The 22,102-nt window shown below is 44.5% G+C and overlaps 2 protein-coding genes across 3 annotated transcripts in view; both read left to right on the plus strand.

Moving 5' to 3' along the window:
* Positions 1 to 4,353: 4,353 nt before the first annotated feature.
* The window catches only part of RAB9A (RAB9A, member RAS oncogene family), a 67,340-nt gene continuing 49,591 nt past the window's right edge, over positions 4,354 to 22,102 (plus strand). The window contains exon 1 of the mRNA XM_056556205.1: positions 4,354 to 4,368. The gene's annotated coding sequence lies outside the window, so the exon portion shown is untranslated. The remainder of the gene's footprint in view (positions 4,369 to 22,102) is intronic.
* Positions 4,414 to 21,311, plus strand: TCEANC (transcription elongation factor A N-terminal and central domain containing). Of its 2 annotated transcripts, none has more exons than XM_056556200.1 (2): positions 4,414 to 4,652; positions 19,942 to 21,309. In XM_056556200.1, the coding sequence occupies exon 2, from the start codon at positions 19,944 to 19,946 to the stop codon at positions 20,976 to 20,978; it is 1,035 nt and encodes a 344-aa protein (XP_056412175.1). In that variant the 5' UTR covers positions 4,414 to 4,652; positions 19,942 to 19,943; the 3' UTR covers positions 20,979 to 21,309. The 2 variants fall into 2 exon arrangements, with proteins under 2 accessions (XP_056412175.1, XP_056412174.1); XM_056556199.1 differs by lacking the exon at positions 4,414 to 4,652 and adding an exon at positions 8,225 to 8,476 and having other exon boundaries at positions 19,942 to 21,311.

Here is a 22,102-nt window from a genome sequence, read left to right on the forward strand (position 1 = left end):
TAACTCTTAGACAACTGTGCATACATGTAAAGCCTGTGCATGCTTAGGGACTTTGAAGCAAGCTCAGGAGCTGAGCTCACTTCAAAGCCAGGATTTACTGCTAATGCGGAACATCAATGGTCACACTGCTGTCTGGCCTTTATCCCTTTAAATGCTTTGATCAATGCTGGATGATCGAGCGCTGATAACGCTAGTATAGCCCAGTATTGAACAGTGTATGCATTTTAAAGATTGCATGTAATAGTCTCCTATGGGGACTAATAAAGAATGTTGTACACGTAGACGCAAACAAAGTCCAGAATTGTCTAATGTTGGTCAAAGTCCAGAATTGTGTATTTTTGGTCATATATCAGAAAAAAAAAATTAAAGCGATCAAAAAGTCCCATCCAAATAGAAATGGCACAGATAAAAACTACAGACCACAGCGTAAAACATCCTCAGCGAAAAACATGAGTCCTCACACATCCCCGTATACGGAAGAAAAAAGTTACAGGGGACAGAATAGGACAATTTTAAGAATACAAATTTTCGTACAAAAAGTTAGAATTTTTTAAAAGTAGTAAAATAAAACAAAACCTTTGTAAATGAATCATCTTTGGAAACGCATGGACCTACAGAATAACGATTATGTGTGATTTTTACCAACAAAAAGTTACACACTGTCAGTTTTTTTTTTTTTTTTTTATTATCATAGATCTTGTGGTACAGTGAGTGATGTCATCACAAAGTACAATGGGTCCCGCATAAAACAAGCCTCATGTGATCCTGTCAATGGCTATTAAAAGGCAAGGAAAAATATTTAACCTGTTGGGGACGGAGGACGTACCTGTACGCCCTCTGCCCATTCCCTTTCTATAACGCGGGGCCACGCCATCATAGTGGGTCGGGCCCGTGGCTAATAGCGCGCGGCACTGATCGTGGTGCCGCGCACTATTAACCCTTTAGACGCGACGTTCAAAGTTGAATGTCGCATCTAAAATTAAAGTAAACTGCTCCCGGCAAGCTCAGTGGCCTGTTCGGGATCGCCGCGGCGAAATCGAGGCATCTTGAACAGCTGTAGGACAGCAGGAGGGTCCCCTACCTTCCTCCTCGCTGTCCGATCGCCAAATGACTGCTCAGTACCCCTTCCCTAATAAAAGTATGAATCACCCCCTTTTCCCATTTAAAAAATAAAATAAAATAAAAGTGTAAATTAAAATAAACATATGTGATATTGCCGCATGCGAAATGTCCAAATTATAAAAATATATCGTTATATCGTTAATTAAACTGCACGGTCAATGGCGTATGCGCCAAAAAATTCCAAAGTTCCAAATAGCGTCTTTTTGGTCACTTTTTAGATCATGAAAAAAAGAATAAAAAGCGATCAAAATGTCTAATCAATACAAAAATGGTACCACTAAAAAGTTCAGATCACGGCGCAACAAATGAGCCTCATACCGCCCTGTACGCGGAAAAATAAAGTTATAGGGTTCAGACGAGGACTATTTTAAACATAAATTATCTTGCATGAAGTTATGATTTTTTCCAGAAGTACGACAAAATCAAACCTATATAAGGCTGGGTTCACACTACGTTTTGTCCCATACGGGAGCGCATACGGCAGGGGGGAGCTAAAAGCTCGCGCTCCCGTATGTGACCGTATGCGCTCCCGTATGTCATTCATTTCAATGAGCCGGCCGGAGTGAAACGTTCGGTCGGCTCATTTTTGCGCCGTATGCGCTTTTACAACCGGACCTAAAACTGTGGTCAACCACGGTTTTAGGTCCGGTTGTAAAAGCGCATACGGAGCAAAAATGAGCCGACCGGACCGAACGTTTCACTCCGGCCGGCTCATTGAAATGAATGACATACGGGAGCGCATACGGTAACATACGGGAGCGCGAGCTTTTAGCTCCCCCCTGCCGTATGCGCTCCCGTATGGGACAAAACGTAGTGTGAACCCACCCTAAGTTGGGTATCATTTTAACCGTATGGACCTACAGAATAAAAATAAGGTGTCATTTTTACTGAAAAATGTACTGCGTAGAAACGGAAGCCCCCAAAAGTTACAAAATTTAATTTTTTCTTCAATTTTGTCGCACAATGATTTTTTTTCTGCTTCGCCATGGATATTTTGGTAAAATGATTAATGTCACTGCAAATTAAAATTGGTGGCACAAAAAATAAGCCATAATATGGAATTTTAGGTGCAAAATTGAGTGTTATGATTTTTAGAAGGTAATGAGGAAATAATGCAAAAATGGAAAACCCTGCGTCCTTAACCCCTTAAGGACCAAGGACGTACCGGTACGTCCTTGGTCCTGCTCTTCTGATATAACGCGGGGTTACACAGTAACCCCGCGTCATATCACGGCGGGCCCGGCGTCATAGTGAAGCCGGGACCCACCTCTAATAGCGCGCAGCGTCGATCGCGGCGCCGCACGCTATTAACCCTTTAGCCGCGCGCTCAGAGCTGAGCCGCGCAGCTAAAAGTGAAAGTGAAAGTTCCCGACTAGCTCAGTCGTGCTGTTCGGGATAGCCGCGGCTAATCGCGACATCCCGAACAGCTGACAGGACAGCGGGAGGGCCCCTTCCTGCCTCCTCGCTGTCCGATCGCCGAATGACTGCTCAGTGCCTGAGATCCAGGCATGAGCAGTCATGCGGCAGAATCGTTGATCACTGGTTTCTTATGAGAAACCAGTGATCAACATAGAAGATCAGTGTGTGCAGTGTTATAGGTCCCTATGGGAGCTATAACACTGCAAAAAAAAAAGTGAAAAAAAAGTGAATAAAGATCTTTTAACTCCTCCCCTATTAAAAGTTTGAATCACCCCCCTTTTCCAATAAAAAAAAAAACACAGTGTAAATAAAAATAAAAATATATGGTATCACCGCGTGCGGAAATGTCTGAATTATAAAAATATATCATTAATTAAACCGCTCGGTCAATGGCGTGCGCGCAAAAAAATTCCAAAGTCCAAAATAGTGCATTTTTGGTCACTTTTTATATCATTTAAAAATGATCAATAAGTCCTATCAATGCAAAAATGGTACCGTTAAAAACTTCAGATCACGGCGCAAAAAATGAGCCCTCATACCGCCCCATACACGGAAAAATAAAAAAGTTATAGGGGTCAGAAGATGACAATTTTAAACGTATTAATTTTCCTGCATGTAGTTATGATTTTTTCCAGAAGTCCGACAAAATCAAACCTATATAAGTAGGGTATCATTTTAATCGTATGGACCTACAGAATACATATCAGGTGTCATTTTTACCAAAAAATGTACTACGTAGAAACGGAAGCCCCCAAAAGTTACAAAACTGCGGGGTTTTTTTTCAATTTTGTCGCACAATGATTTTTTTTCCCGCTTCACCATAGATTTTTGGGCAAAATGACTGACGTCATTACAAAGTAGAATTGGTGGCGCAAAAAATAAGCCATCATATGGATTTTTAGGTGTAAATTTGAAAAAGAGTTATGATTTTTTAAAAGCAAGGAGCAAAAAACGAAAATGCAAAAACGGAAAAACCCCCGGTCCTTAAGGGGTTAATGCAAATCTATTTCCCAAGTAAAAAAAAAAAAAAAGTGGGACAATAAAGGAAAAAAGAGGGACACCTGGGAGGTATGAAAATACTGATTATGAAAAGGTTGCTGAGTTGCCCATAGTAACCAATCAGATCGCTTCTTTCATTTTTGAAAAGGCTTCTGAGAAATGAAAGAAGGGATCTGATTGGTTGCTATGGGCAACTTGGAAACTTTTCCTCTAGACTGGTTTTGATAGAACTACCTCTATGGGGGAGATTTATCAAAACCTGTCCAGAGGAAAAGTTGCCCAGTTGCCCATAGCAACCAATAAGCTCGCTTCTTTCATTTTTAACAAGGCCTCTGCAAAATGAAAGAAGCGATCTGATTGGTTGCTATGGGCAACTTTTCCTCTGGACAGGTTTTGATAAATCTCCCCCTATATCTTTTGTTCCAGTTTCCTCTATTAACACTTAACAGTCAACATAGAGCAGCGTTTCCCAACCAGGGTAACTCCAGCTGTTGAAAAACTACAACTCCCAGCATGCCCGGATAGCCAAACTATGTCAGAGCATGCTGGGAGTTGTAGTTTTGCACATTATTTGCAGGGTAACTAACCATGTCTAAACATAACGTGCACTATATACAAGGAAGCACCATAGCACTATGAATACAGGCTGCAGACGAGCACATACTAGCAGCTCCACGTTGAAGTGCAATAACACAGCCTCTGATTGGCCATTGTAGTTCACACTAGAAGGGGGCGGGTTATCTTCCCATTGGTGGTGGCTCCTACTCCCGTGACGTCATCAGCGGCCCGGAAACTGATCGCATGGCCTGTGTGTCTCGATTGTTCCAGGTAATAACGGACTTGGGGGCGGGGCTTGTTGTGACTGGAAATAAAGGGCTTGCGCAAATCACGATACACGACTAGGACAGACATCTGTATTGTGGCGCTGATGGAGCGGAGTTTAGGGTCTTGTATATACATAGTATACAAGGGAGTGTGATCTGCAGCAATTGACAGTGCTCAGCAGTTTGGACTCTTATCTGCATAGGCTTAGAGCAGTGTTGCCCAATCTATTCGCTTCCAGCAGTTGCAAAACTACAACTCCCAGCATGCCCAAACGGCTGATCAAACGGGTATCCGTTTTGAACCGTTTTTTATTTAGTATGAAAAATCAGTCACCTACAGACTCCCGCAGCCAGGACTACTACTACTCCCATCATGGAACAGACTTGTTTCCATGGTGGTAGTAGTAGTTCCTGGCTGCAGGAGTCTACATTAGTGCTTGTACTACTACTCCCATCATGGAACAGACTCTGTTTCATGTTGGGGGTAGTAGTACAGGGGCTGAGGGATTGATCGCACTGGGTCTCACTTCTGAGATCTGATCAGAAGTTATTAAGCAGGGGAGCAGGCGGCATGGTCCGCAACCCTGCGATCACCGATGTATTTTACTTTCATTTTTAAATTCCCCGTGGGGAGCTCTGAATGGCCGGTACTGAGGAGCCAATCAGGGCTCCCTGCTGGGATTTAAAAATGGACAATGTATATTAAAAGCGCTATGGGGGCAAGATATATAACGCTATATATCTAGCCCCCAGCGCATTTATAAAGATATAACCCCCGCCAGTGCAAAAATATATACCCTGCAGTATATATATATGTGACCCCCTGCCAGCACATTTATAATGTAACCCCCGCAGGCGCATTTATAATTATATACCTCCCGCCAGCGCATTTATGTGACCCCCCTGCTGGCGCATGTCATTAATGCAGCGCTATCTGTGAAAAGCATTTTATGCGCAGAGCATCGCTCCAGCCGCTGCCAGCGCGATGCTGCTGATAGAATACTATTCATACATAGCGCTGCAGGGGCACACACCTGGCCGGAAGAAGCGTCGGCTGACGCGAAACTAGTTGCCACCTGTGGTGTGCCCCTGCGTCTGAGAGCGGCTGCTCTCACTCCCGCTCCATGGTCTTACATCATGCTGTAATGTCTGCACTAGCACTTATGGAATAAAACAACTTATCTAACTGGGACTTCAAGCGTGGTGAGTGAATGGCCGCTACTCTACTTCAAGAGTCAATATATCTTTTCCCCCACAGCGCTTTTAATATACATTGTCCATTTTAAAATCCCCGCAGGGAGCCCTGATTGGCTCCTCAGTACTGGCCATTCAGAGCTCCCCGCTGGGAATTAAAAAATGAAAGTAAAATACATCGGTGATCGCAGGGTTGCGGACCATGCTGCCTGCTCCCCTGCTTAATAACTTCGGATCGGGTCTCAGAAGTGAGACCCGGTGCGATCAATCCCTCAGCCCCTGTACTATAACCCCCATCATGGAACAGAGTCTGATCCATGATGGGGATAGTAGTACAAATGCTAATGTAGTCCCCCCAGCCACCGGCAGACTCCCGCAGCCGGGGAATTACTACTCCCATCATGGAAAAGACTTGTTTCCATGATGAGAGTAGTAGTAGTCCCACAACACTGTAGGAGTCTGCTGATGTCACCTCTTCTGAGCATGCTCAGATGTAATTACGGATATTTTAAACCCAGGTGCAAACGGATGACATTAAAGGTTCATCCGTTTGCCATAGACTTCAATGTTAAAATTATGATGTCCGTGTTTTCTTACGTTTTTTTCACGGAAGAAAAAATACTGCGTGTGCCGTTTTTTTCTTCCATGAAAAAAATGGGAATGAGTGCAGACTGGTGCAAACGGATTGTAAAAAAATCCCATTGACATGAATGGGATTTAAAAAAAAACGTTTTTAATCCATTTACAGTCTGCAAAAACGGAACTGAAACGGGGATAAGAAAACGGGGGCAAATGGCTGTGTGAATGCACCCTTAGAGGGAACATAGGCACTCTAGTGCTTCCACCACTCTGCTGCTCCCTGCAGGATGATATCTCATGTATTAATATATATTAAACTGGGGACCCTGCAGCCAGTTAGTACCGTAAACACTAACCCCTAAAGCAAGGGTTCTCAACCTGCGGTACGCATACCCCTAGGGGTATGCCACGGGTTGTGCAGGGGTATGCCAATGCGCTGACAAATACCGGCCATTGAATGGCCGCGGCAGCTCTCCGTATAGTTGCTGAGGAGACGTGTGACCTCCCCTGACGTTGCGCGGAGGTGCCGCACAGCGCAGGAGGATGTCACACATCAGTGCGGCCCTACCGAACGGGACACTGGGACGCGCTGTATACCCGAACAGGCCACACGGGACGCGCTGTATACCCGAACAGGCTGGGTAATGTTAAAAAATAATAAGTGTATGGGAGGGAGGACGGGCAGGAGGGTTTTTGTATGCGTGTGTGTGTGTATATACATATATATATATATATATATATATATATATATTAGCCCAGGGGGATGAGTGACTGGGGGGGGGGGGGGGATAATGGCACAAGGGCATTAAAGCGCAACTGTCATGAAGTTTGGGACCTATAAATTAACCATAGTCTGTGTATTGTGTGTAGACTAGTAATCCAGCATTACGTTTGCCTTCTTTATTCCAGTTGTAGTTACCACACAAAACGCTTTTCTTTGCAATCACTGACAGTCGGATAGGCGTGGCCAGGGGTTCGCTATTCCCTCCTGCTGCCACACCTATCCCCCTATACCTCAGCGCTGGGACTGCTGTGTGATTGACACAGGTCCCAGCGCTTGCACCCCCTTTGATTTTTATGTGCGCGCCGACCGATAGGAATTTACACAGTAAGCGCTGGCTCCCCCTGGTCAGCACTCGCTCCTGCTGTCTGACATCGCCGCCGGTACAATGCTAGAGGCAGGGAGCGAGTGAGCTCTCTAGCATTGCACAGGCGCATGGAGATGTGAAGGAGTGGGCGCTTGGTGGGGAAGCGATAGCAGTGCCGGTTCTCCTCTTCTTTGTGTGTGCCTGCATTCACTAGAGGCCGAGAGCTCACTCGCTCCCTGCCTCTAGCATTGTACCGGTGGCGATGTCAGACAGCAGGAGCGAGTGCTGACCAGGGGGAGCCAGCGCTTGATGTGTAAATTCCTATTTGTCGGCGCGCACATAAAAATCAAAGGGGGTGCAAGCGCTGGGACCTGTGTCAATCACACAGCAGTCCCAGCGCTGAGGTATAGGGGGATAGGTGTGGCAGCAGGAGGGAATAGCGAACCCCTGGCCACGCCTATCCGACTGTCAGTGACTGCAAAGAAAAGCGTTTTTTGTGGTAATTACAACTGGAATAAAGAAGGTAAACGTAATGCTGGATTACTAGTCTACACACAATACACAGGCTAATGGCATAAGGGGATCAGAGGGAGAGGGGAATAATGGCACAAGGGGATTAATATGGGGGGTGGGGGGTGATGATTATCCCCCCTCCATCTTAATCCACTTGTGTCATTATTCTGTTGCCCCTCGGATCCCCGTTTGCCATATCGGATAATAATGGCACGTGGGGATTAAGATGGAAGGGGGGGGGGATAATGGCAAAAGGGGATCAGAGGGAGGGGGGGAATAATGGCAAAAGGGGATCAGAGGGAGGGGGGAATAATGGCAAAAGGGGATCAGAGGGAGGGGGGAATAATGGCAAAAGGGGATCAGAGGGAGGGGGGAATAATGGCACAAGGGGATTAAGTATCGCATTAGTATAAAGGTAAGCACACGCCATTATGAAAATAAATATGTGCGAATTTACACACGGACATACTTTCATCCTTTGGGGGGTACAGTCGCAAAAAAGGTTGGGAACCACTGCCCTAAAGCCCAAACTAAAATCTCATACGCTGCTGTCCCTAAGTGCATGTAGGCCTAGATGGGAGGGAGCAGAATGGTTCTGCTATTGATTGCTTCTGCCTGCGAGTGGTATCAGTTTGCTGAACAGAGCAGGGATGGGCATGTGTGTTCACGTATGTGCAGTACTAGGTCAGGCTGAGTATCAGGGACGTGGGTCCAGCTTTCTGAAGGATCCGGTGTCATGTAAGTAAGAAAACTGTGTCCCGCGGTTTTCCCAGGGAGAGAGAGAGCGGGGATGGAGAAAAGTGTGCGCACCTCAGCCAATCACTGAACGAGTCACATTCGGCTACAGTAACGCAGTTTTCTTCATTACATTGGGAGAATGACACTACACTAACATACACAATGAACGATGCAGACAGCTCTATACATTGTGTAGTGGCCGTGCTGGGTTATTGCTGCTCAGCTCTCATCACTTCAGTGTAACACAGCACAGCCGCTACACAATGTATTTTACTGTGTATTTTTCCTCTCTTGGAGAAGTATGTTGAGTAAACCCTAAATATGGCCGAAAATTCACAACATTGCAGAATCATATTAAAGGGGTACTCTGTTGCCAGACACCTTATTCCCTATCCAAAGGATAGGGAATAAGAATTCTGATCGCAGAGGTCTGGCCGCTGGGGCCGCTTGCAATCTCCGTGTAGACACCCGGCATTCTGAACATTATGTTCAGAACACTGGGTTCGGGAGGCCGTGGTTGTGACATCACTCTGTACCCTCTTGTGATGTCACGCCACGCCCCCTCCCTTCATGTCTCTGGTAGGGGGCGTGATGGAACATAATGTTCAGAACGCAGAGTTTCTACACGTAGATCGCAGGGGGTCCTAGCGCCGGACCCCGTGGATCAGACATCTTATGCCCTATCCTTTGGATAAGGGATAAGATGTCTAGCAATGGAGTACCCCTTTAAGTGTGCTGCTCTGTCTGCAGTAAACTACTGGTATATTTCAGTCTGCTCGGCTCTTTGACATGCTACGCACAGATATATATATCTCTGAGGTAGGGATACATCAGGAAACTAACATGGCAACCTATGAATGCTTGGACAGGCATGGCCCGAGTGTAGTTAGCTAGTGACTACAATCAGCTCATTTTCAGACTGACAAACGGGGCTTGTAGCACTTTTCAGTCAGAGACAAGTCACTAGCTGACTACGCTCAGGCCATTGAAATGAATAGGGCCCATGCCTGTCTGAGGGAGGACACGTCGCCATGTCATTTTAAGTTACCTGACATATCCATGCCTCAGAGGCACTGGTGTGAACCTAACCTACATGTGACAGGGTTTTGTCTTGCTCTGCTTCATTTGGACTGATCCAGTGAATGTAACAGTCCATGGCCATGTGTTATTAGATACCCCCCTCTGCTGGTGATATTATGTTCATGGATCTATGTACTGTAACAATGTGCACTCCACCATACTGCTATTTGACACTAAAAACAATGTTAAAAATGTATTTTTTTAATCTAAAATCAATATAAAGTAAAAAGTGGAAAAACAAAAAGAAATAATCTTATTCTTGAAGCTAAGTTTCCACTTTTATTCTGATGTGGTTTTTTTTTTACCTTAAAAATTTGCCACAAAAACTGCCCTGTCATGTTACACTCCCTAAGCATACCTTCACAAGTGTGTATTGTACTTCCATTGCCAGCAACATCTGTAGCAGAATCCGCACATGTGAACATACCCTAAGGGCTCATTCATACGGGTGGATTTGTTAGCAAACCCACATTTCCCACTGCGAGTATGAATGGGAGCGGGCTGTCTTTGGCAGACCTCATCGACTTTCATGGGGCAGCAGAAATTTCGCTGTGGAAAATCTGCCACGGACATCCCGCTAATGGCCAGCCCCTATGTAAACTTGCAGTGGTAAACATGCTGCGAGTACGCAATTAAATCCACCTGTGAATGAGCCGTATTTGCTGTGTATTTGCTGATGTGTATTCTTCTACCCATTGCAAAATCAGCTGCAGAAAATACACAGCAAAATACAGCACGTGTGGCCCTACCCTTAGAGTCCATTCACACGGGCGGATTACCCGCAGCGGATTTTGCTACCATTGACTTCAGTGGGTCAGAAGAAAATCCGCAACAGCAGATTTTCCTTCGGACCTATTGAAGTCAATGAGAGAAAAATCCGCTGGGAGTAATCCGCCCGTGTGAATGGACCCTAAGGGCTCATTCACACGAGCGGATGTATTTGCGGGTTTGAGAGGGGGCGGGGTCTCCGCAGCTGTCCGCAGCAGATTTTAGGCTGCGGAATTTCTGGTGCGGAAAATCCGCACAAGCCCCATTAAAGTCAATAGGGACTGCGGCGAATTTTGCACTGCGAACGAGCCCTTAGTTTGGATTTTTCTCTGTGGATTTACATGCACATCAAGACAGATATGCAAAGAATATTTTACTGCAGCTATGCATGCAGAAAATCCACAGCATGTTATGGTAGCAGCATAGTGGATGAAATTTGTAGAAATCTTATTCACACAATATTCGCACATAAACTGACCTGAGGTGTGGATTTTACATTTATTTACATTAAAGGGGTATTCCAGGCAAAACCTTTTTTTTATATATCTATCAACTGGCTCCGGGAAGTTAAACAGATTTGTAAATTACTTCTATTAAAAAATCTTAATCCTTCCAGTAGTTATTGGCTTCTGAAGTTTTCTGTCTAACTGCTCAATGATGATGTCACGTCCCGGGAGCTGTGCATGATGGGAGAATATCCCCATAGGAACTGCACAGCTCCCGGGACGTGAGTCATCAGAGAGCAGTTAGACAGAAAACAGCAACTCAACTTCAGAAGCTAATAACTATTGGAAGGATTAAGATTTTTTTTTATAGAAGTAATTTACAAATCTGTTTAACTTTCCGGAGTCAGTTGATATATAAAAAAAAGTTTGGGCCTGGAATACCCCTTTAAGCTTGTGTCTCTCTACCTAGTGTATGTGTGTACCGAACTGTACTGAACTTGCATGTGCTTTTGTCTCTGTACTGAGTGTTCGTGTGTACTGGACTGTACATAGCCTGCATGTGCTTTTATCTCTGTGCTGAGTGTGCATGTGTGTGTCACTGTATGAGCGTACATGTGTACCTGATTGTACTAAGCATGCATGTGCATTTGTGTACCTGACTGTTTTAAGTGTACATGTGTCTCTGTAATGTGTATACCTATGTACCTGACTGTACTGAGTTTGTCTCTATATTGAGCGTACGTGTGGACCTGACTGTATTGAATGTGCATATGCATGTGTCTCTGTCCTAAGCATACGTGTGCCTGACTGTACTGAGCATGAGTGTACCTGAGTGTGCATGTGTGTGTCTCTGTATTGAACATACATGTGTACATGTGTATCTGACTGTACTAAGCATGCATGTGCGTATGTCTCTGTACTGGCATACGTGTGCACCTCACTGTTCTAAGTGTGCGTGCGTCTCTGTACTGAGCATGCGTGTGTACCTGACTTAACTGAGTGTGTGTGTGTCTCTGCACTGAATGTAAGCTTGTACCTGACTGTACTAAATGTGCATGTGTGTGTGTCACTTTACTGGCATACGTGTGTACATGACTGTACTAAGCATGAGTGTGTCTCTGTACTGAATGTATGCATATATCTGACTGCACTGAGCGTGCATGTGCTATTGTCTTTGTACTGAGTGTACATGTGTACCTGACTGTACAGTGTGTGCATGTGTCTCTCTGTACTAAATGTATGCGTGTCCTTGACTGTATTGAGCGTGCATATGCATGTGTCTCTGTCTTGAGCATACATGTGTATCTGAGTGTGCATGTTTGTGTCTCTGTACTGAGCGTACATGTACCTGAATGTACTGAGTGTGCATGTGTGTGTTTCTGTACTGAGCGTATGTGTGTACCTGACTGTACTGAGCATGTGTGCATGTGTCTCTGTACTGTGCATACACGTGTACCTTACTATACTGAGCGTGCATGTGTCTCCCATTGTTCTGAGCGTGCACGTGTCTTTGTACTGAGCATACATGTGTACCTGACTGTACTGAGTGTTCATGTGTCTCTGTACTAAATGTAAGCATGTCTCTGTACTGAGCATATGTGTGTACTTGACTGTACTGAGCATATGTGTGTACTTGACTGTACTGAGCATGCATGTGTCTCTGTACTATGCATACATGTGTACCTGACTGTGCTGAGCATGCATGTATCTCTGACTGTACTGAGCATGTGTGTATGTGTCTCTGTACTCAGCATACATGTGTACCTGACTGTACTGAGTGTGCATGTGTCTCTGTACTGAACGTATGCGTGTACCTGACTATTGAGTGTGCATGTGTGTGTCTCTGTACTGTGTGTATGTGTGTACCTGACTGTACTGAGCGTGCATGTGTTTCTGACTGTACTGATCATGCGTGCATGTGTCTTTGTACTGAATGTATGTGTGGACCTGACTGTTCTGAGCATGCCTATGGATGTGTTTCTGACCTAAGCATATGTGTGTGCCTGACTGTACTAAGCATGCGTGTTCCTGAGTGTGCATGTGTACGTCTCTGTACTGTGTGTAACTGACTGTAGTGAGCGTGCATGTGTCTCTGACTGTACTGAGCATGCATGTGTCTCTATATTGAGCGCACATGTCTACCTGACTGTACTAAGCATGCGTGTGTGTGTGTGTCTGTATTGAGCGTACATGTGTAAATGACTGTACTGAGCGTGCATGTGTGCCAGCCTGTACTGAGTGTGCTTGTGTCTCTGTACTGAGCGTGCTTGAGCCTGATTGTATTTCTGTCCCTTACTGGGTCAATGCAGCCTGACTGTAGGGGGAGATATTTTCTCAAGAGGAAAGGAGGTGGGGGGGGGGGGGGGGGGGTTGACGGCCAAATTTGCACCAGCCAAGTTTCAAGTTACTTGCTCTCCACATTCTCATTTTAGCTCCCTCTGCAGCTTAACAGTGGGAAATAAGAAAAAAATGTATAATTATTTTATATTTCATATTTCCTGAATATGACAAACATTTCCAAAAAATATATAAAAAATGTTCAAAATGTATTCAACATCAAACAAAAAAATAATAATTTGGTGACACATTCCCTTTTTTAAACAACTCCCAAAAAAACTAATACTTTGTTTTACTGTAAATTTGCAAATTTAAAAAGTACCTGTTAAATAGTTACATAGTTAGTACGGTCGAAAAAAGACATATGTCCATCAAGTTCAACCAGGGAATTAAGGGGTAGGGGTGTGGCGCGATATTGGGGAAGGGATGGGATTTTATATTTCTTCATAAGCATTAATGTTGTTTTGTTCCAGGAATGTATCTAATCCTGTTTTAAAGCTGTTAATTGTTCCTGCTGTGACCAGTTCCTGAGGTAGACCGTTCCATAAATTCACAGTCCTCACGGTAAAGAAGGCGTGTCGCCCCTTGAGACTAAACTTTTTCTTCTCCAGACGGAGGGAGTGCCCCCTCGTCCTTTGGGGGGGTTTAACCTGGAACAGTTTTTCTCCATATTTTTTGTATGGGCCATTAATATACTTATATACGTTTATCATATCCCCCCTTAAACGTCTCTTCTCAAGACTAAACAATTGTAACTCCTTTAATCGCTCCTCATAGCTAAGATGTTCCATGCCCCATATTAGTTTAGTCGCGCGTCTCTGCACCCTTTCCAACTCTGCAGTGTCCCTTTTATGAACAGGCGACCAAAACTGAACAGCATATTCCAGGTGAGGCCATACCAATGCTTTATAAAGGGGGAGTATTATGTCCCTGCCCCTCGAGTCCATGCCTCTTTTTATACATGACAATATCCTGCCGGCTTTGGAAGCAGCAGCCTGACATTGCATGCTATTCTGTAGTCTGTGATCTACAAGTACACCCAGATCCTTCTCTACCAGTGACTCTGCCAGTTTAATCCCCCCTAAGACATACGATGCATGCAGGTTATTAGTACCCAGATGCATAACTTTACATTTATCCACATTGAACCTCATTTGCCAAGTGGATGCCCAGACACTTAGTCTATCCAAGTCATCCTGTAACTTATGCACATCCTCTATAGACTGTACCATGCTACAAAGCTTGGTGTCATCTGCAAAGATAGAAACAGAGCTGTTAATACCATCCTCTATATCATTGATAAATAAATTAAACAACAGCGGGCCCAGTACTGAACCTTGGGGTACACCACTAATAACCGGGGACCAATCAGAGTACGAATCATTGACCACCACTCTCTGGGTACGATCCATGAGCCAGTGTTCAGTCCAGTTACAAACTAAAGTTTCCAAACCCAAAGACCTTAACTTACCTGTCAGACGTCTATGAGGGACAGTATCAAACGCTTTAGCAAAATCCAGAAACACTATATCCACAGCCATTCCTCTGTCAAGGCTTCTACTCACCTCTTCATAAAAGCAAATTAGATTGGTTTGACAACTTCTATCCTTAGTAAACCCATGCTGGCTATCACTTATAATACTATTATACCCTATGTATTCCTGTATGCAATCCCTTATAAGTCCTTCAAACAATTTACCCACAATGCACGTTAAACTTACCGGTCTATAGTTTCCTGGGGAAGACCTAGAGTCCTTTTTGAAGATTGGCACCACATTCGCCTTGCGCCAGTCCCTTGGCACAATACCAGACACCAGTGAATCTCTAAATATCATGAACAGGGGTACAGATATTACTGAACTTACCTCTCTAAGAACTCTTGGGTGCAATCCATCTGGCCCTGGAGATTTGCTTACATTTATATCACTTAACTTACCTTGTACCATCTCTACATTAAGCCAGTTCAGTACATTACATGATGTGTTACCAGCACTGACCTGGCCAATGTCAGCTCCTTCTTCCATAGTGTATACAGAACTAAAGAACCCATTCAGTAGCTCCGCCTTCTCTTGATCGCCCGTGACAACCTCCCCATTATCATTATTAAGGGGTCCTACATGCTCTGTCCTTGGTTTTTTTGCATTTATATATCTAAAAAAAATATTTAGGATTAGTTTTGCTTTCTTTGGCCACCTGTCTCTCATTTTGAATTTTTGCTGTTTTTATTACATTTTTACAGATTTTATTAAGCTCCTTGTACTGTTTAAATGTTATAGCTGACCCATCAGATTTGTATTTTTTGAAGGCAATTTTTTTGTTGTTTATTGCTCTTTTAACATCATTTGTCAGCCATGTAGGATTTAGTTTTAATTGTTTATATTTGTTCCCCTTTGGTATATATTTAGCTGTATAGTTATTTAGAGTTGATTTAAAGATGTCCCATTTACCTTCTGTATCAGTATTTGAGAACCCCTCCCCCCAGTCTATGTCCTGTAGTGCAGCCCTCAGCCCAGGGAAATTTGCCTTTTTAAAGTTATATGTTTTTGCTTTCCCCGCCTGTCTTTGTTTTCTACATTTTAAGTCAAAAGTAACTATATTGTGGTCGCTATTACCAAGGTTTTCCCGCACAGTTACATTACCAACCAGCTCTGCGTTGTTGGAAATGATCAGATCCAACAAGGCATCACTTCTTGTTGGGTCCTCCACAAACTGGCCCATAAAATTATCCTGCAATAAATTTAGGAATTGTCGCCCCTTTGTAGTTTTAGCCAACCCCGGACCCCAATCTATATCTGGATAGTTAAAATCTCCCATTATTACCACTGTACCTGCCCGGGCGGCCCTCTCTATTTGTTTATACAGCCGACCTTCTATCTCTTCAGTGATATTAGGGGGTCTGTAGATTACCCCAAATATAATTTTTTCAGTATTTCCCTCCTTTTGTAATTCTACCCACAGTGATTCCACCTCCTCAAAATCATCACACACTGTTACCAAATAAAACTTTTAATCTAGTGAACCTTGTGTAATTAGCAGACACTTTCCCATTCACTTGCTTTTAACCCCTTAAGGACAGAGGGCATACAGGTACGCCCGTGGGAATTTCGGTCCCCGCCGCTAGCCGGTCGGGGACCGGACCGGGATGCTTGCTGAAATTATTCAGCAGGCATCCCAGCTTATCGCCGAGGGGGGTCCTTAGACCCCCAAGTCAATTAAGACCGGCGATTACGGGTCATACGGGTCTCCTGTGACCCAGAAAATAAGGGGGATCGGGGCTGTCCAAGACACCCACCATCCCCCTGAAGGGATACGAGTGAGATGGCAGGGGTGCCACCCCTCCTATCCCTGTTATTGGTCGGTCAGAAGTGATCGACCAATAGTAGATTGGGGGGGGGGGGGGTTAAAGTACGGTTCCCCCATTCTGCCCACCCACAGTAGTCTGAGCAGAACAGGGGAACTGTCCTGTGACCGGCGCCGGAGGTTCCTTACAATCGGCGGCAACGGCAGCGGGCGGCCATGACGTGTGGCTTGCTCCCTGGTGCAGACTACGGAAGCCGGTGAGTTGCCTAGCAACATCTGGAGGGCTACAGTTGGGAGACCACTATACAGTGGTCTCTAAACTGTGGCCCTCTGGATGCTGCAAAACTACAACTCCCAGCATGCCTACATAGTTTGCTGTCTGGGAATGCTGGGATTTGTAGTTTTGCAACATCTGGAGGGCCACAGTTTGGAGATTACTGTGCGGTGGTTTCTAAACCGTGGCCCTCTAAATCTTGCAAAACTACAACTCCCAGCATGCACGGACTGCAAACGGCTGTCTCGCCATGCTGGGAGTTGTAGATGCGTAGCTCCAGCTGTTGCATAACTACATCTCCGAGCATGCCCTTCGGCGATCAGTGCATGCTGGGAGTTGTAGTTTAGCAACAGCTAGGGTTCCCTCACAGGGTACACTCACACGGGCGGGTTTATAATTTTCCGCCGCAGCGCAAACTCCTAGCGGGAAACTTATCGTAAACCCCCGCCTGTGTGAATGTACCCTAAAAACACTACACTAACACATAATAAAGAGTAAAACACTACATATACACCCCCTTACATGGTCCCCCCCCAATAAAAAAAAAAAAACGTATCGTACGTCAGTGTTTCCAAAATGGAGCCTCCAGCTGTTGCAATACAACAACTCCCAGCATTTCCGGACAGCCACTGACTGTCCAGGCATGCTGGGAGTTTAGCAACAGCTGGAGGCACCCTGTTTGGGAAACACTGGTGTAGAATACCCCTATGTCCACCCATGTGCAGGGCGCTCTCTCACTTCGGAGCCTAATCGTATTTCAAGGAAATAGTTTAGGGCCACATATGGGGTATTTCCATACTCGGGAGCAATTGCGTTACAAATTTTGGGGGGTAAGTGTAAAAAAATGGGGGTTAGTGTAAAAAAATTAAAAGTTTTACACTAACATGCTGGTGTTACTTATACTTTTTATTTTCACAAGAGGTAAAAGGAAAAAAAGACCCCCAAAATTTGTTACGGAAATATGCCATATGTGGACGTAAAATGCTCTGCGGGCGCACAAGGCGGCTCAGGTGGCTTATTTTACAGCGGTTCTGACATAAACCCAAAAAAATAAATACCCACATGTGACCCCATTTTGGAAACTACAACCCTCACGGAACATAACAAGGGGTACAGTGAGCCTTAACACCCCACAGGTGTTTGACAAATTTTTGTTAAAGTTGGATGGAAAAAAAAAAATAAAAAATGTTAACGAAAATGCTGGTGTTACCCAAAATCTTTCATTTTCACAAGGGAAAATAGGGAAAAAAAAGCCCCCCAAAATTTGTAACCCCATTTCTTCCAAGTAACAACATACCCCTTATGTCAGGGGTCTCAAACTCAAATTATCTGGGGGCCACTGGAGGTAGCAGCTGGGTGAGGCTGGGCCGCATGCGCCCATTACATATAATGACCTCATCATACGCCCCTCATCATCTACCAGCAACACCCTCCACCAGCAGTAGCACCCCCATCATCTACCAGCAACCCCCCCATTCCCCCTACCCCGGGTGGTAATAGCATGAGCTGACGGATGATGGGGGTGCTACTTCTGGGGGTTCCCCACATTAGGTAGGCAGCAGGTTCCCCACATTAGGTAGGCAGCAGGTTCCCCACATTAGGTAGGCAGCAGGTTCCCCACATTAGGTAGTAGCAGGTTCCCCACATTAGGTAGGCAGCAGGTTCCCCACATTAGGTGGCAGCAGGTTCCCCACATTAGGTAGCAGCAGGTTCCCCACATTTGGTAGCAGCAGGTTCCCCACATTAGGTAGCAGCAGGTTCCCCACATTAGGTAGAAACAGGTTCCCCACATTAGGTAGAAGCAGGTTCCCCACATTAGGTAGTAGCAGGTTCCCCACATTAGGTAGCATTTTCGATTACCCCCCTCGACTCACACACACAGACAGACACCCACACATGCACACACACATAGACAGACATGCACACACACATAGACACACACACACATGCACACACATAGACAGACACACACACATAGACAGACAGACACCCACACATGCACACACACACATGCACACACACATAGACAGACAGACAGACACCCACACATGCACACACACACATAGACAGACAGACACACACACAAGCAGACAGACAGACACCCATACATGCACACACACATAGACAGACACACACACATGCACACACGCAGACAGACACACACACACACACACAGACAACCTTACCTGTCCTGCACTGCTCTTCTCCTCTCTGGAGTAGTGAAGAAAACTGTGTCTTGAAGCGTTCTGTGTCCCGAATAGCTGAGGAAAGTGCTGAGACACTGTGATTGGTTGATGGGGGTGTGTGTGCAGTCTCGCTCTGCTCAGGACACAGAAATGCTTCAAGACACAGTTTTCTTCACTACATACCTGGCGGGCCACAAACTTTCATTCCACGGGCCGGGAGTTTGAGACCCCTGCCTTATGTGGATGTAAAGTGCTCTGCGGGCAAACTACAATGCTCAGAAGAGAAGGAGCGCCATTGGGCTTTTGGAGAGAAAATTTGTCCGGAATTGAAGGCCATGTGTGTTTACAAAGCCCCCATAGTGCCAGAACAAGTGACCCCCCCCCCCCCCACATGTGACCCCATTTTGGAAACTACACCCCTCACGGAACGTAACAAGGGGTATAGTGAGCCTTATCACCCCACACGTGACTGACAGATTTTAGAAACAGTGGTCCTTGAAAATGAAGAATGTAATTGTTCCAAAGATCTGTCAAACGCCAGTGGGGTGTAAATACTCACTGCTTCCCTTATTAAATTCTGTGAGGGGTTTCGTTTCCAAAATGGGGTCACGTGTGGGGGGTCCACTTTTCTGGCACCACGGTAATGTGTGCAAAAGGTACTTTTTAAATAATAAAGATCTATAAATATTAAACACATTTACATTTTTTTACTTTTGCACACATTACCCCTAATATGACTTTTAGAGATAGACAGAAAATAGAAGAGATGGGGCCCTTAAATCACCACATGCACAAAAGCACTAAAAAGCATTTGGTCATTTAGAACTGAAACACTCTGATCATTAAGGGGGTTAAGATTCTAGTGTTTATTCATAGGGCCGGGGACTATTCATAGTATTCAGATTATTGGGCAGACTAGATGGGCCAAATGGTTCTTATCTGCCGACACATTTTATGTTTCTATGTTATTGCTTGAGAAATTAATATAGTTTATTGTAATATTTGACCTTTTTAAAATATTACCCAAATCTTTAAGTGACAGATTTTTTTTCCCCTTTGGGTCTGTTACCATAGGCATGTTAGACTCGGAGGGTATTAGGGAGCTGACATTCAGAGCTTTACAAGTGGAAAGTCTTTTAAGTGACAGAATGTATGAAGACATCACGTCCCATCTCTCTTACTTTGAAGAAGCAAAAGTCAACTTTGCAAACCTACAGCAGACTGATGCCATCAGAGTTGTGTACCAAGTACTTAAAAGCTGTCCACCAGGAGCACTGAAAAGGAAAGCAAAGTGCTTACTCTCCAAATGGAAACTCTTGTACAAGGACAGCTGTCTTCATATTAGTACAGTTCAGGAGAAGTTTACAGGTGAACAAGAACAGTCTGACAAGGCAGCTGTTACTACTATGACGCAAACTCAAGACGTTGCACAATGCACGACAGATCTGGAGAATACGATTAGTCATTCCTCTACTAAAACTGGAGAAGTAGATCTGAATCAAAGGTCAGGTTCACAAGAGGCATGCAGTAACCGGCTCTGTACAGGTAAACAAGAGCAGCAGAAAATGAGTGTTGAGGACCTGAGAATGAAGTGCAGAGAACTGTTGTATCAGGCTTTGGCAGATACTTCACAATGCCAAGAGAAAGTCCAAGAGTATGGAAGGGAACTTGAGGAAAGCATCTACAGTCTGTACGCTGTGAATGAAAAGAAGTACAGAAGCTGCATACGTAGTAAAATTTCCAATCTGAAAAATCCTAAAAATATGCACTTGAAAAAGCTAATATTTTCTGGAACGCTGTCCCCCATGACATTTGCTGGAATGACCGCTATGGAGATGGCAAATGAGGAGCTCCGAGACCTCAGAGCTAGCTATACTCAGGCTGGAGTCCAGGAACATCAGCTTCCCCAGTGCACTGATGGAGTCCAGACTAGTAAAATTAAATGTAGGAAATGTGAGCGGTTTAATTGTACGGTGACCATGATTTCTCGAGGGATTCTCTTCCTGCCTGGCTGGGTACGCTCAGGGAATCCTGATGAAGAGATGATGACATTTGTCATTTGTAATGAGTGTGGTGAACAATGGTATCATAGCGGATGGATATGCCTGTGAATGAGTATGTAAACTTTTATTCACAGAATTTGCACTGTCGTGCGGTAATAACTCAATAAGGAATTATGGTGATAAAAATGATTAATTATGAAAAATAAAAAATTATGAAAATTGTTAAAAATATCAAAATTATGACCTGGTGAATTGTAGACAAAGCTAATCAATACAATTCACATCTGAGTCCGACTATTTCCTCAGATATCAACAAGTTCTTTTTATGATGGGATGACATTAACGCTTAAAGGAGTTCTCTAAGCAAAAACTTTTAACCCCCGCTGTGCCCGGGCTGTAAAACTATACATAATAAACTTTCACTTACCTGCCTACGATCCCCCGTAGTTCCGATATCGCCGTCCTGTTCTCCGGTCCCTTCCACTTCCTGCGGGTCGGTGACTTCACTCTGCGCTCAGCCTATCAGCGGCCGCAGCAATGTCCCGTCGCAGCCGCTGATAGGCTGAGCGCAGAGTGAAGTCACCGACCCGCAGGAAGAGGAAGCTGACAGGGACCGGAGCATGGGAGGCAATATCGGAACAACGGGCAATCGTAGGCAAGTTTATTATGTATAGTTTTACAGCCCGGCCACAGCGGGGGATAAAAGATTTCAGTTGGAGAACTCCTTTAAGGATGTAGTTTTGCAATATACAGTAATACACAGGTATTATAAAAGTATGCAGATTTATTGTTATAAGGTTATAAATATATATGAGTAATAAACACAATGATATATGCAAATGAATATCAATTAGACATACAGTGGGGATCAAAAGTTTGGGCACCCCAGGTAAAAATTTGTATTAATGTGCATAAAGAAGGCAAGGAAAGTTGGAGAAATCTCCAAAAGGCATCAAATTACAGATTAGACATTCTTATAATATGTCAACAAAAGTTAGATTTTACATTTACACTTTCAAAATAACAGAGAACAAAAAAATGGCATCTGCAAAAGTTTGGGCACCCTGCAGAGTTAATATCTTGTACTGCCCCTTTTGGCAAGTATCACAACTTGTAAATGCTTTTTGTAGCCAGCCAAGAGTCTTTCAATTCTTGTTTGAGGTATCTTTGCCCATTCTTCCTTACAAAAGTCTTCCAGTTCTTTGAGATTTCTGGGCTGTCTGTCACGCACT

This window comes from Hyla sarda, chromosome 2, assembly GCF_029499605.1.
Source record: "Hyla sarda isolate aHylSar1 chromosome 2, aHylSar1.hap1, whole genome shotgun sequence".
In the NCBI taxonomy this organism is placed as follows: Eukaryota; Metazoa; Chordata; class Amphibia; order Anura; family Hylidae; genus Hyla; species Hyla sarda.